Source organism: Anabrus simplex, chromosome 7 (assembly GCF_040414725.1).
Source record: "Anabrus simplex isolate iqAnaSimp1 chromosome 7, ASM4041472v1, whole genome shotgun sequence".
In the NCBI taxonomy this organism is placed as follows: Eukaryota; Metazoa; Arthropoda; class Insecta; order Orthoptera; family Tettigoniidae; genus Anabrus; species Anabrus simplex.
Genome location: NC_090271.1, coordinates 207,251,583 through 207,266,633, shown reverse-complemented (window position 1 = coordinate 207,266,633; position 15,051 = coordinate 207,251,583). Strand labels below are relative to the sequence as shown.

Below are 15,051 nucleotides of genomic sequence, written 5' to 3'. Positions count from 1 at the left end.
AATATGCATCAAAAACAAACATCTATCTGATATCAATAACAGTTTATATTATAAGAAATGAATGTTACACTTAAACATCACCAAAATAAAAAATAATTTCATACTGTACCACAATAAAATGCTCCAGTTTGTCAATGAAATTCAAATGTCTTGAATACACTTAATCATTGCATGATGTAATGGGTTTTGAAACACAAACTTTGTCACTTAACACATGCGTGACGGGCCCCGAGAAATCTCGTAGTACGCTCGCCAGCGGTTGGTGACGGGCCCCGAGAAATCTCGGTTTTGTTCACGACATTGTTTTCGGTCTTCCTGTGACATCTCTTGACCATATATTGAACTATTTCGAACTTGCACATTGAGTAGAATAAATCGTAGATGTATATCTGCCACTTTTCTTTTATTCACGGCCTCTTTTATTCTGTGATTTAGTTTCGAAACGTCGACTTTCTTTCTGCCGGTTCAGTCAATTACAACGCGGAAAACGGTGTTAGCTGACGACGATAAGAATTATATGACGATGATCGTTCAGATGGATATAGTGATAATGAATTAGTGGAAACTGAATGTGAGAGTGATAGTGGAAGTGATATTCAAGCCTCTACACGCCGTACTTTACCTAGTGTGCTTATTTATTCAAGTGACTCTGACAACGACAACGATGTAAATATTAATGATGTGTTGTTGAATTAACACGCATTTGCTTGTTTATCTTAGATATGTTGAAGTACTACTAGGGGCATTGGTTGAGTACTCATACCAACTTTAAAGATAAAATCTTGACTGGTTTAATATTTATGTACATTTTTATAATCAAGTGCACCCTAGTATGCTTAGTAGAAAGATGTCCGGTCCACAGGGTATGTGACAAGCTCAAGCATCCGGTCAGCAATGTGTTAATATTACTTTGTACTCCGAAAACACTCTCTCCACATTACGTGCCACAATTGTAGCATACTCCAGCTTGACGAAATCAGAGACTTCTAGTATCGTTGCACTGTCCAATTTTCCCTTGCCTTGGATAACACCAGAAATTGTTTTAAATTTGAGGAGATCAGAGTTTTCTAGCACTACACTTGGCAGTTTTTCCAAGAAAACTGGATTAGTTAGGTTCATTAGAGATCGTTAGACTTCTTCAACAATTCCAATACTAATGTGAAGAGGCAGTTCTTTTTCTTTACAGTTTCTTGATGGCTGAAGGTATGCAATGCAAATTGGAATGAATAAATATAAGTTGCTCACAAACACCATCTTTGTTCAAAATTTCTTGAGCTTCTTTAATAGAAGCAGCTTCTTCAAAATCGAGGTCTTCAACTATCTTATCCACTACCTCAAAATAATTGGGGGAGCGGCACATCATCAACTGCATCCAAAAAGAATTTCTTGTGACTTGGAGCCTTCAGGAATACACTTTTCACTGTAAAGATCAACACCTTTACTTCAGTAAAGGAAGCCCAGACTGCTTCAGTGACTTGAAGTCCATGTGCTACACATGTGATGTGTATCATCTTGGGATATAATATCCCAAGACCTCTCATGGCTTTACATAAGTAAGGTGCAGTATCAGTGCAGGCCACAACAACATGATCGTAAAGAATGACTGATGGCTACAAACAAGAAAGTGCATCGTTGAAAAATGCAGCATCTGTTGAGTGATTCACCTTAGGTAACACAGCCATATTTAGTAGATATGATTTGTCTCACTCTTCTTCCTTTTCTAAAATTCCAAACTCAAGTTAGCTAGATATCTTTGATCCATGTCCGTTGTTTTGTCTAGTGAGACCCAAATATATTTTCCATGAGCTTTTTCCTTTGGTTTACCTAACATTACTTTATAAAATTCAGGAACATAATTCTTCTCAATTGTTCATTTATTTGGGACTGGTTGTTTCGTATACTACTGCAGAAACTGAACTAAGTTTTTATTGTTTAGCTTAGCCAATGGGATGTTTGCCACGACAAATGCTTTACACAGATCTTCATTGAAATTACTCTGTGTTGGTCCAGGTTTAACTTAGGCAATGGTTACAAGAGGCTGATGTTTGTTTCAGGTTTACCACTTTCAGTTTACTGTTTTGCTGAATTTGATACTTTTTAGTTGTAGTTATGACTGTGCTACAGTATTTGCAAACCAACACACTTCTGTCAGTTGAAAAGTCTTCAAACTCGTGTACATACGCTTTCAATACTTCACTAACAGTTAGTTCCCATAAATTAAGTAGCAAGAACACCGCTATTTAACGTACTATAAACCACAACCTGTTTTAATTCAACCAAAGTAAGACAGACAAGAACTAACTGTGCATGAAAAGTAAGTACGAAATGAGGGAAATTCCAAGAATCAGTATCCACCTAATTACATTGCAGGTAAACAGAGCCATGGCCAGATGTAGAGCTGACGTTGCTAAATTTAAACACGCTACTGACCTGCCAAACAGCCTACCTGAGGATAACCAGCACAGCTTAATAGTTTAATTATCTCAAATACATGTCAGATTTTCCAATAGAGTCCTATAGAAACTGATGTCTGCACTCAAGATGAGAAATACTTTTGAAATATGCCCTAACAGGAGGAAAACCCCAAAATATACACTGTTAAGATAAAACTGCTCCAGATTTGCAATAATCAAATGTATAATTATCGGAAGCCTGCTTATAGTCACGCATTTAGACTTCTTGATGTTGATGTCCAGGCTATAAGAGAGGCATGGGGAAAGTTTTAAATACAATTATTACCGAGCTCGATAGCTGCAGTCGCTTAAGTGCGGGCAGTATCCAGTATTCGGAAGATAGTAGGTTCGAACCCCACTGTCGGCAGCCCTGAAAATGGTTTTCCGTGGTTTCCCATTCTCACACCAGGCAAATGCTGGGGCTGTATCTTAATTAAGGCCACGGCCGCTTCCTTCCAACTCCTATCCCTTCCTTGTCCCATCGTCGCCATAAGACCTATCTGTGTCGGTGCAACGTAAAGCAACTAGCAAAAAAAAATACAATTATTATCAATGAAAAATGATAAATAAAAATGTAAACAGCCTATGGGATGGGTTTAAAGCAATGTTTGAGGAGTGTGAAAACAGGTATGTACTTTTTTAAAGTGGTAAGGAATGGTATATATTATAACAGGGAAATAAGAGATTTTTGAAGGTAGTGCAGATTAGAAAGAAATAGTTAGGAATGGTTGTGTGTATAAGGAGATATTGAAGGAGCTTACTAGAAAATTGAATTAGGCAAAAGGGTCAGCTAAGGATAACATGATGGCAAACATGATTGGCAGAATATAAAATTTGGGGAGCAATGGAAGAATATGGATAGATACTTTAACTTTGCAAAGGAAAAGTTTCCTTTGTAAAGTGAAAACCATCAATGCAGAATGATTCTAATATCTTGTATTAGATACTTTAAGGCAGAAGAAGGTTCCAAGAAGGACAATCCAAGTATCATTAATGAACAAGGGGAGTGTATATGTGAGGACTCACAGAAGGCAGAAGTATTGTCAGCTGTATGTAAAGCTATTTGGATATAAGGATAATGCCCAGATAGAAGAGGCGACTGATACTGGCGAGTTACTGAATTTTACCTATGATAGTAAAGACATTTACAAAAAGATACAAAAGTTAAAAGCTAGAAAGGCAACTGGGATTAATAAGATATCTGGGGATATATTAAAGGCTATGGGTTGAGATATAGTGCCATATGATATATTTAATTGATTATTGTTTGCATGAAGGAGCAATACCAAATGAATGGAGAGTTGCAATAGTAGCTCCAGTGTACAAGGAAAAAGGTGACAAATATTTTATTTTTGTATTTACTCAAGAGCCAAGGCTCTTGCAGTGCAATACAAGGATCAAATATTGGTAGAGTTTACAAAATATTTACAATACAACAATGCCTTATTTCTAAATACATTACAATCTTATAGAAGAGGAAACCCTTACAACTATATAATACCACTGTATATTACTTAGTGTGTAAGATTTACTGCTCATTTTCTTTTGTCCATTGATTATTTATTTTTTGTTTAAATTTTGAAATTGTTGTTGCCTGTAGTATATGTTTAGGGAGAGCATTGTACACCTTCACAGAGTAGTGCCATAAGGAGTTACAACCATACTTACTAGTTTTTACAAATTCGGTATGGACTCTCTTTGCTCCTCGCGTGTTATATGAGTGTATTTCAGAATTTATGATACAGATAGTGTTTGTATGAACCATATTATGCTTAATTTTATATACCATCATAGCTAAAGCTTCACATAACATGTGGAGTGGTAGAAGTCTACATTTCTTATACAAATAATCCGTAGGTGTTAAGGGCGGTAAATTATAAAGTAATCAACTATTTTTAGTGCTCTTTTTTGTAAAATGGCAACTTTCTCAAAGTGCTCCTCATTGCAACATCCCCAAACATGAATTATGTAAATCAGGTGACTTTCAATGAGAGCATGATAAATAGATTTTTAGAACTTATGGTTGAATTTATATCTTAGTCAGCTTGACATGCATTGCATGCAAGCTCTGGGAAAGCATTCTTTCTGATTATATTAGACACTTTTGCAAAATTACTAACTGGTTAGATAGAAGGCAGTTCAGATTTAGGAAAGGCTATTCCAGTGAAGCTCAACTTGTAGGATTCCATTAAGATATAGCAGATCTTTTAGAGTCAGGAGGTCAAATGGACTGCATCGCTATTGACCTATCCAAGGCTTTTAATAGGGCAGATCATGGAAGACTACTGATGAAAATGACAGCTATTAGACTAGACAAAATTGTGGTTAAATGGGTGGCTAAATTTCTAGAAAATAGAATTCAGAAAATTAGAGTAGGTGAATCATAATCTAACCCTATAATGATTAATAGGGGAGTCACATAAGGCAGTATTATTGGATCCTTGTTTTCTTACACATATAAATAATATGAGTAAATAACTGGAATCACAGATATGTTTTTTTATAGATGGTGTTATATCGTATAGAGTAATAAATAAATTACAGGATTGTGAGCAACTGCAAAAAGACCTCAACAATGTTGCAAGATGGACAGCAGACAGTGGTATGATGGTAAACGGGATGAAAAGTCATGTTGTGAATTTCACCAGGAGGAAAAGCCCTCTCAGTTTTAATTAATATGTTGATGAGGTGAAAGTACCTTATGGGGATCATTGTAAATACCTACGTGTTAATATAAGAAAAGATCTTCATTGAGGTAATCACATAAATTGGATTGTAAATAAAGGTTACAGATCTCTTCATATGGTTATGAGGATATTTTGGGGTTGTAATAAGGATGTAAGGAGATGTAAAACCACAATTGAGGACCTGGATATAACAACGACGTCAGCAGATGTAAGTTATTTTTAAGAAACTGAAAGGTAAATTTCTAAATTCGAATAACTTAGCAATAAACAGATATGTAAGGTTATATATTAAATAAATGATGTTTTCAACACTCAGATTAATAACTCTTAATTTTGTGCTCAAATATGTTACATGAGAAAAACAATTAAAAATGAAATTTTCTTATATACCTACCTACGCTGTTATTGTAAGAATGCAAAAATGCTATAAATAAAGGATTTGTGAAATTTTAGCAGCTGAATATGGATGGACTGTTATTGGAAAATAGAGTTGGATAAATCTTTTAATTAATAAACATGATTATAATTCAATTTAACTATTGTTTTTGAAAAGTTTTATGGACATAGTTAAATTTTTGCTGCCCTGGTAGCAGATCCCTGCCAAAATATGGTCCTGATTATTCATGTATAATTACAGCAATAGGAATCTTCCTTTCTTAACCCTAGAACACTAACCCTTCGTAAACTTTACGAGGATAGGTAGCAGAACGGCATAGTTTATTGCCTTCCACGCATGCGTGCCTGCCACCATTTTGTGTAGCTGATTCTTTCGAGCAGTTATTGACTGTGCCATGTGCGATTGTTGATAGCTTTGTTCTTTCTTGTAATAATTGGGTGTGTGTCGTCATATTGACGAACGGTTAGTGATAGTGTGAACTTATAAGTATAATTTTTACATTTATACTTATTTTATTTATTTTCTTGGTAGTTTTGGTTTCTTTGCAATGTAAATAACCCACATTCATAATTTTAATGGTTTATTTGAATAAGTTGTGTTATAAAATTAATTTCTTTTGAACGTGTTCATTCAATATTTTTTGTGTGTCAAGTTTTCTAAATTTAATAATCACATAAAATTATTTAATATCTATGTATTTCAATTCATGTTAAGTTTATGACACTATAGGAACTCTAAATAACCAAAATCTTACCAAGTATAAGATGTTACGTAGAGAATATAACAATTATAAATTGGAGTAGTCAAATTTACGAAGGGTTAGTAATAATGTGTGGCGAAATAGGGTTACTGTTCTAAGGTTAATAGGACATGTCTCTCCTCTGGTTAACCTCTTCTCTTCCATGTTTCAGGAGGATGGAACTAAGCCAGCTGCCAGCACATACCTGATTGATAAAATGGAATACCCTTACCAGTATCCAACATATGAAATGCAACATCAGCCTAAACCACACCACGAGGAAGCAGCAGATAACCTAAACAGAAATACTTACAATCATACTGTTGAAGGTAAAGTTGCTTTGAAATAGGTTAACCCAATTTAGTAGCTAGTCTCTTGCACCTCTTTTATTAGCAAGTACTGTAATCGATTATCACATTTAGTTCTTCGGGGCTGAACCATGTTATTGTTTTCTTTACATTCTGTATAGTATGCTGACATTTTGAATACATTATGGTATTCTTTGTCAAGGCAACTGAAATAACCCTATTTGATCTGAGATAATTTACAAGAGTCACTTTTTTTTTAAACATAGCATTCTATTATTTTTCGGCATTATCTTGCCTAGCATACCTCATTGTAGCACCGCCATTGACTGTTGTGGTTTCCATTAACTGCACAACATTTGGTGGTGCTATTTGAGGATTCAATCAGTCTTTGGACTGATAACTTAGCAGAGAGACATTCATTATTTATATTTTTTGTCTGCGAGAAAGATAATCATGAGGTCTATTAGGGTAAAAATAGGAAATGCCGAACTAAAGAATTGTTGTATTCAAGATTATTATTAATAATTAATGTTGTTAACTTTGAACATATTCAGCTTGTAAATATTTCCAAAAATATAACTTTGAACATATTCAGCTTGTAAATATTTCCAGAAATAATGTTTTAATTTATTTTTTGCAATGCAGATAGGGTTGCCAGATATTTTGAATGAAAATCAGGAAAGTTCCATGTTTTTGTGAAAAAATAGGGAAATAGGCACATTTTAGTAGTTATGGGCCGATAAAAGTTTTATTGATACTCAACACCAAGACACTTAATTTATGTCTCCCTACTCTCATACTTTCATTCTTGAATGAATTAAAGTAGTAAAATGCAAATTTCTAAATACAATATTATTTTTAAATAGACATTTTTATGTTAACTTTTCAACATCTGCATAATTGTAAATTAAATTAAATTAAAATATATTGTGGTATGTAGTTCTAGTTAGTTACCGTATGCATCTTTCCACCAACCAAATGTTAACCCTGGAAAGGGAACACAAAATTACCCTGTAAGGAGGCGTGCACAGTGTTTTGGAATGAGTCAGGAAAAAAATAGCACAAATTAAGCAAAAACTGTTTTTAGTGTTACAAAACTAGTAAATAATTTTGAACCAACTTGTAAATAATGTTCAAAGATAGTTTAACAATACAAAAAGTGGGTGTTAAACAATTGAAGTCCATTCTGGGTCATGACTTTATTCTTGGCTTTCCATACTGCAATGAACACGTCACTGCCAAGTGTTCTTTGCAGATATGTCGTTGGCATACACGCATCTAGTCTTGGTTTTCCAGTTGTAGTAGGCGCATGTTCCAGGTCCTTCTAGTTCTTATGGAACTGCAGAGAACTGCTCTTCAGGCAATCCTTTACATGAAAATAAAACAAAACTGACACATACTATGCTAACTGAAAATGTAAAATAAAACTTAACTCATAAACACACATACATCATGGGCTTGCCAGGAATTTTAGACCGGGTCCTTCAAACAATGCACTCAGACTGAAACTGAGGAGCGTGAGGGGTAATTTTTTATGCACGCTGATAGTTGAATATAATGTACAGAGGGGATGGAAGCTAGCATCCCGCTACATTAAGAACTGTAAACATTTATCTCTGAACCCAGTCAAAAAGACTGTGACGTGCCCTTTCCATGATTAACAAATTATGTGACACTATAATAAATTAATTAACATGATAACCTTTTTAATTTTGATTAAAGTAATAAATTCCAGAGAATATGTAGCATTTCACTGGTGAAATAAATAAAAAGTCTGTCTATTATTATCGAATATTGCTGCTCTTCATATTCAAATACTGCACTGTTGACGTATGGTCAAGAACAAAAGGTATAGCATACTTGATAAAAAAGATAATAATCAGCTGATTCCTGTATTCCGATAACTTATTTGTAGTTCTGAATAGTTCAAGTCTCTGGCATACTTTATACTCTGCATACTTGATATTTCAGCATTTAAGAACCGTTTAATTTATGTTAGCTTATAGGAATAAAAAGAAAAAGATCTATATTTCCTATACCAGTTCTTTTCTTTCTTTTTTTTTCCCCTGGGAATTTAGTAAACCAGATTTTCTTCAATTGAATCAGTTGCTGGAGAAAGGAACTAAGTCACTTTTAGCACTTTCATATTTTCACAAATTACTATTAATTTGACTAAAACTCATCATCCTGTGTTGAAAGGAAATATGTGAGTCATATTCTAAGGGGAAAAACCTTGTATCAGCTTTCATCATGAGGAAAATAGAATTATGTCAGTGACAGTTTCTTTCTCCACTATAAAGTGACAACCAAGATTGGCTATGATATTTGTTATTAAAAGAAAAATGTACTGTCTAGGGAAGCAGTACACAGATATGTACCCCATAATGAGAAACAAAGCTTCTGGATATCACTGGTAAAACAGTATGTATATGACCCAACAAAACCTGGAATAGTAACTGTCCATACTCATAATAAAGGTTATATTTAATCATCCCTTTAACCTGTTAAAAAAAAATATGTATGGTACTGGAATTTCCTTAGACCTTAAACAGGGTTTGCAAAGAAGGAAAAGTGAAGATAAACAAAAATAAAATCAAAGATATTCGAAAATTTATGAAGTACATTTAAGGAGAAGATGCACAGCTCTTTTTACAAGGAGATATTCAAGTAGCCAACCACAAGTACTGACGATTCAGTCTTGTTGTGTTGTGATGTGATCTGAACATATTTTGAAAAACAATATTTAGATTTTTCCTTACAGTGTAATTTCTTTTAAATTTTGGTGATTGTCATGTGATCAAATAATTGATTTAGTTTACTTCAAGTTAATTTTCACTTATTTCATCAATAAATAATAATTCTGTGGTAAAAAAAAATACATGTTTTTCATGAGTAATTTACCTGAAGTTTATTCAATTCTGACAGTGACTGGAGAAAGGAACTATGTTACTATGGAACTAAGTAAACCCTCATTAAATACATCAGTTCTTTAGTGCATGATTATCATGAATTTGTTCAGTGCAGTATTTTATTCACAATTCAGTTTTTGTTTCTCCTGAAAACTCAGAAAAAATGACTTAGTTCCTTTTTCCACCAACCGATTCAGTTAAAGCATGCTTAGTACAGTAGTTACCTAGGTGATAAGTTCACAGTTTACTTAACACACTGTGTATAAGTATATTTTATTTAATTGATCTTCATTCTTATGTTGCAGGTCCAAAAATTCATTATAGTGCTATTCCTCCACCTCACACTGTAGATGGCCCATACTACAACATCTCTCCGGATGCTCGCTACATTCCGTACCCACCACAAATGGAACTTGGGCATTTGCCTCAGCAAGTAGTGAACACCGGTTCTCTGCGCCGTCCTCAGCATAGAGGGGTTATTGTTCCCCCTGATGTAACAGTGTCTCATAACCCTCCCCCACACAACACCCAAGTGCAGAATGGACCCAGTCTACCAACAGCGCTGACGCAAATTCCTAGCCATCCCATGCCACCGGCTCCACTTCTGTCAACGTTCAACCCTGGCCTTAACTACCCTACTGCAATGGAAACAGAGGGTCATCTCGTGTGATCAAGGCTCACATTTGTGTACAGATAATAAGACTAACAACATTAATCCGATGCCAAAGTAACTTAACGCCAACAATGTATAATAGGCTTCCATGCTGGTTGTCCCAAAAACACTGTTTTTTATTTAATAATTATAGTGGCAGTGTTGAAGACACAGCAAGTCTACAGCTCTTCCAGTGCACTTGTTGGATGACCCACCAGTTGGAAACGGTGCTAAATGTTGACTGAAGGAAGTTGATTTGTTTTTATTTTTTATTTCTGTAGGGTTAGGAGTTTACAGTTGCAGCTCCCAGTTCCTGCGCAAAGAGTAGCTAAGTGCTTGAACTTCAAGTAAGACAGTCTTGGTGCGCCAAAGGCCTACGACTGTGTTCACCAGAGACAAATTATAACTGCATAGCAGACTCCTTCCACGAGCCAAAAAGGCAGGATAATGGTTATAGTTAAAGTGAACACAGTATCAGATGGGCACCAGACTGCCATTACAGCAAAAAGCTATTTTATTTACAAATTACTTGAAAAGTGATTAATATTGTACAGTGACAAAGTGAACAAGAGAGAAGAATCTCTTTCCAGAGTGACTGATAAAACTTTAAAGTGATCAGTTTAAAGTGATTTTGTTTCTTTACATAGTGCATATGAAAAGAAAAATACTGCAGTGTTTATTCAGGGGAAAACAATTTGTAGTGATCCGTGAAACAGCTCAATCACCTCAAAGAGGCAGGTGACTAGACGGACTTTTCCATTAAGACTGAATAGAAATTATAGTAAACAAATTAATATAAACAAGAAACAAAACAAACAGAAGTTTTCAAGGAACGATTGGTCATACATAATCTTTCATGTCATAAAATAATGTCTTTTGATCTCAATTTTCTTATTTGTACTTAATATATCTTACTCTTAAGATGTATAGTAGCTGCATCTGGCTTTAATGTGGACTTGTTTTGTTTGTTTGCCGCTCGATGATGTATCCTACTTATGTGCTAGGGAGACAAACTTAAAGCAAGACCTTCCATGGCCTGCAGACTGGAAGCTGCTTGTGGGGCAGCTCTACATTTTCACTTATCTGTGTGTAGAAATGTTTTAGACTGTCTATTTTCTATCGATTTTCGTAGCGGCAGCAAATCAGGATATGTTTGCTAAGTAAATTATTGATCTTATTAATATAATTAATGTTCTATTATGTTGTATATTTTTTCTGACAAATTACACAACCAAAGATTGTTGAAAACAGTGGCTGAATGCAAACTATACACCCATCCGGAAACAGGGCTCAACTAGAAATGATAATGTTTCTTCATACATGTATTATTATTATTATTTGTAGTGTCTGTGAATTTTCAAATGCTAAATACATATTAAAAAGCACATATCCTAGATTATGTTATAGAAACACATTATCCATGAAGCAGGTCTAGCTGGAAGAAATTCTTTTCTACAATAATTATTTTTAAAATTCATTAAAAGTTTTAAACTTTTTATAAATCTTCCTTCAAATCACCTAAATCTTTCACCTTTTAGTAACCAGTCCAAAGAAAAAAGTACTAAACTGAATAACTATTTTCTGAAGGCAAGAATATCTTGCATATCAAGACAAGAACCATTTATTTTGGGATAACAGGACATAGTGTTATACAGTTTTTCAAACCATAATTTGAGGTAAAGAGTTACAGTATAAATAATTTCCACAAGTTATAATTGTTAAATCACAAACTTATCTTTATAGCTTTTGTTTTAGTAAGCTCATTTTTATGAAAATAGAAATAATTTGTTTTTAATCATGACATGGATGTTTGTTCAGTGTTTTAATCTTATTATACAGCATTGCTGGTTAAAACTGTAATTAAAATCGTAATAGAATGTGAGGCCTTCGGATAAAGTCTAATCTCAGCAAATGAAATAAGGTTACCAGTTGTATTTTAATTTATTAAATACATGTTTCATCAAGATTTGGACACAAAATCTGTTGGATATAACTCGTCAACTTCCTGTGATTAGATAAAACAGTCAATAAAACTGCCAATGAATAATTTTGTAAGTATCATTGATGAATCACTTTAAAATATTCTTAAAATGTTATTTTAATCAGTATGTTTGTGCATAAAACAAATAACCATATTCACCACAGTTATTTATATCGGTACAAATCTAAATTTTACTCAAAATAAACTTTCAACACAGTAGGTCATGTTCAGTACATAATTATAGTATACTGGTAAGTCAAAGAGAAGTTAGGTACAGAACAAAAAATGGCCAACCAGACACTAGTGGAATCCAATAAGAAATCGAAAGGTTGTGGGTTCAGATCCCACTGGTGTCCAAATGACAATTTTTGTTCTGTACTTGACATCTCTTTGGTTCATACTATATGCACTGAACGTGACCTAATATGTTGAAAGTTTATTTCGAGTAAAATGCGGTTGTGAAATTTAAATATTCATTAAATAATTTTACTTAGTAATTTTACTGATCAATATGATATGTATGTGCATAAAATCCATTGTTAAGACCATTAAGATCGATAACGGTTGAAGACCTGTTAACCACATAATATTATTAACTCACATTGTAGCCAAAAATTTTCAGAAAATAATAACTTTTATCACCTTCTGTTAGGACTTGGATTGAGCAATTACAATCTAAGATAATGAGGGAACTGATTTTCCTTCATATTAGGAATGAGACCAAAACTGTCCCTTCCAGCAGTTTTTTCTTTTCGTTTTGTATCATTTCATTTATGCACTTTGTTTATACACCAAAGTTTAGTCTTATTTCATAGTTAAGATATGAGAATACATTTCAATGTGAATCAGACATTTGTGAAAATGTTATTCCTTTAGACTTTTACCAGCTCATATAGAAGCTAATGCTAGATCAAGATAATGTTGATCAAAATTAAAAATATTCTCTTGATTATAAATATTTTCATTATAGCGACAATTTTTCTGGTTGTTAAAATATAACGGACAGTGTGTGAAATGAAGTATAGGAACATACAAATTTATTGAAATTTTTATATATTGTTCAAATAATAACAATAATGGTTATGATAATACATTATCTGTTTAACTAATATATTTTAGCAATTTTTTACTTATTGATTTAGTTATTATTTATTTTTTAAAGTAAATGTCAACGATTTTGATACAGAAACTGCCATTCATGAAACTAATTATGTTCTTCCAAGTTAGCTTGTTTTCATGGAAATATGTGTTTTATAGGATGGTGTTTTAACAGTGACAGTTTTGCCAATAGTGCCCTGTGCATACTCTGTCATCTTTACATCCTAAACTCTACTGTAACTGGGAGTGTATTTATACCTAAATGGTGTCTGAATAATCAAATATAAATACGATGGTTTCGTAGCTAAGTTCTGGATTGTTAGGCAAGCTTACAGCAAGCATGAAGATTGTATTGCTCAAGTTCTGAAAGAAAGAAACTGGGGTGGGGGGTGGGGATGGAAAACTTAAAAAAAGAAATAGAAATTAAATAAACCAGAAACAATCAGATGTGCCAAAATAATTGAGCTGCAATCATTGTGAGTGAAAGATTATGAGCTGAAATAAAAAGTAACCTTATAACAAGGGGATTAAAATATTCCATAATTCACCAAGATGTTATGCCCTATTTGTAAAAAATGGATACATTCTATTTGAAACTTGTGAGTTGTCCCAAAAGGAATGTCAAGATACTAAGTGGATGTTAGTGCAGGCTCATAAATAGATGAGTTTGACATCACATCTAGTTCTAAAGAGTGACAAAAAGCAAAATTTGTTATTAAGAAGTCATTCTTAATACAATATTTATATTACCAAACTTATCTTTTCTATTTTTTAGAAACAAAGGGTATGATTAGATGATAAAGTTTTTTTAAAATTCTTGAAATCCTTTTTGGGACACAGACAAGTTCTGTCAGGTTGTATGTGTATTATAAAATATGATTTAGTACTTATATTTCAATTGAAGATGGCTGAGTGGTTTTGATATGGAACTATGTACTAGTAAATAATTGTAAATAAAAGTAATGTACAAAGATCAGAATTTTAAAGAGGAATGCTGCCATTGAAACTCGTGTGTGCTAGTTTTGGGGAGATAAATATTGAATGTTCAGAATATTACTACTAAATTCTAATATTCTGGTGAGCATGACTTCCATTTAAAATCATCATCAGACTTTACCGGTTTTTAAAATTAATTTTGGTCAAGAACTACCCTTTAATTCAAAAGTTACATATATAGAATAAAAGTTACGTATGTTGCTACCTACAAGTCTTCCTTTTTTTTTTTAGTGTGAGAATTTGCATTTCTTCCCTGTGTAAAGCAGTGATGAGTGGCTAATGTTTGTATACATATTATTTATTTTTAATATTCTGTTGGTTATTGGTAAAACATGACATTATTCCCTCCATTTCTGTGTTAAGTTTGTTAGTGTGTGATGGCAGGAAGACACTCGTTTAAGAACTAGGTATATGGTGTTATGGAGATCTAGAATGGTAATTTCAGCTGTGAATTTATTCTTGAAAAACATACTTTTTTAAAACCTAGCTTTGATAAAGCAATTTAATGCAAGTTGACGTTATACAAGTAATTTCATTCTCCTTCCATTTGTTGGTTGTTGCGTGAATTTGGATTCTGATTTGAAAGTAATATGTTTTAGGGATTAAACGGTACAAATTGAAATATTTGAAGTGTAATTTCTTTATGAGAAATTGTAGTTACTCTCCAATACCTCCCCATCCATGATCATAATTATGTCACGTTAATTATATCCTGCAATTTATAATGGGATACTCAGTTCTATTCTTTTTTCAATATACATATTTCTCACCTTGAAATTTTAATTTTCTTTATAGCCATAACCAAACAAAATGAAATAGAAAGCAAAGAAT

At 33.3% G+C, this 15,051-nt stretch overlaps 1 protein-coding gene across 1 annotated transcript in view; it reads left to right on the top strand.

Annotated features, from left to right (window-relative positions):
• Nucleotides 1-14,813, top strand: part of sns (sticks and stones) — a 115,951-nt gene extending 101,138 nt beyond the window's left edge. The window contains 2 exon segments of the mRNA XM_068228528.1: nt 6,449-6,605; nt 9,799-14,813. Of these exon segments, the coding sequence (XP_068084629.1) occupies nt 6,449-6,605; nt 9,799-10,163 (522 nt within the window). The 3' untranslated portion in view covers nt 10,164-14,813.
• The last annotated feature ends 238 nt before the right edge of the window (nt 14,814-15,051 follow it).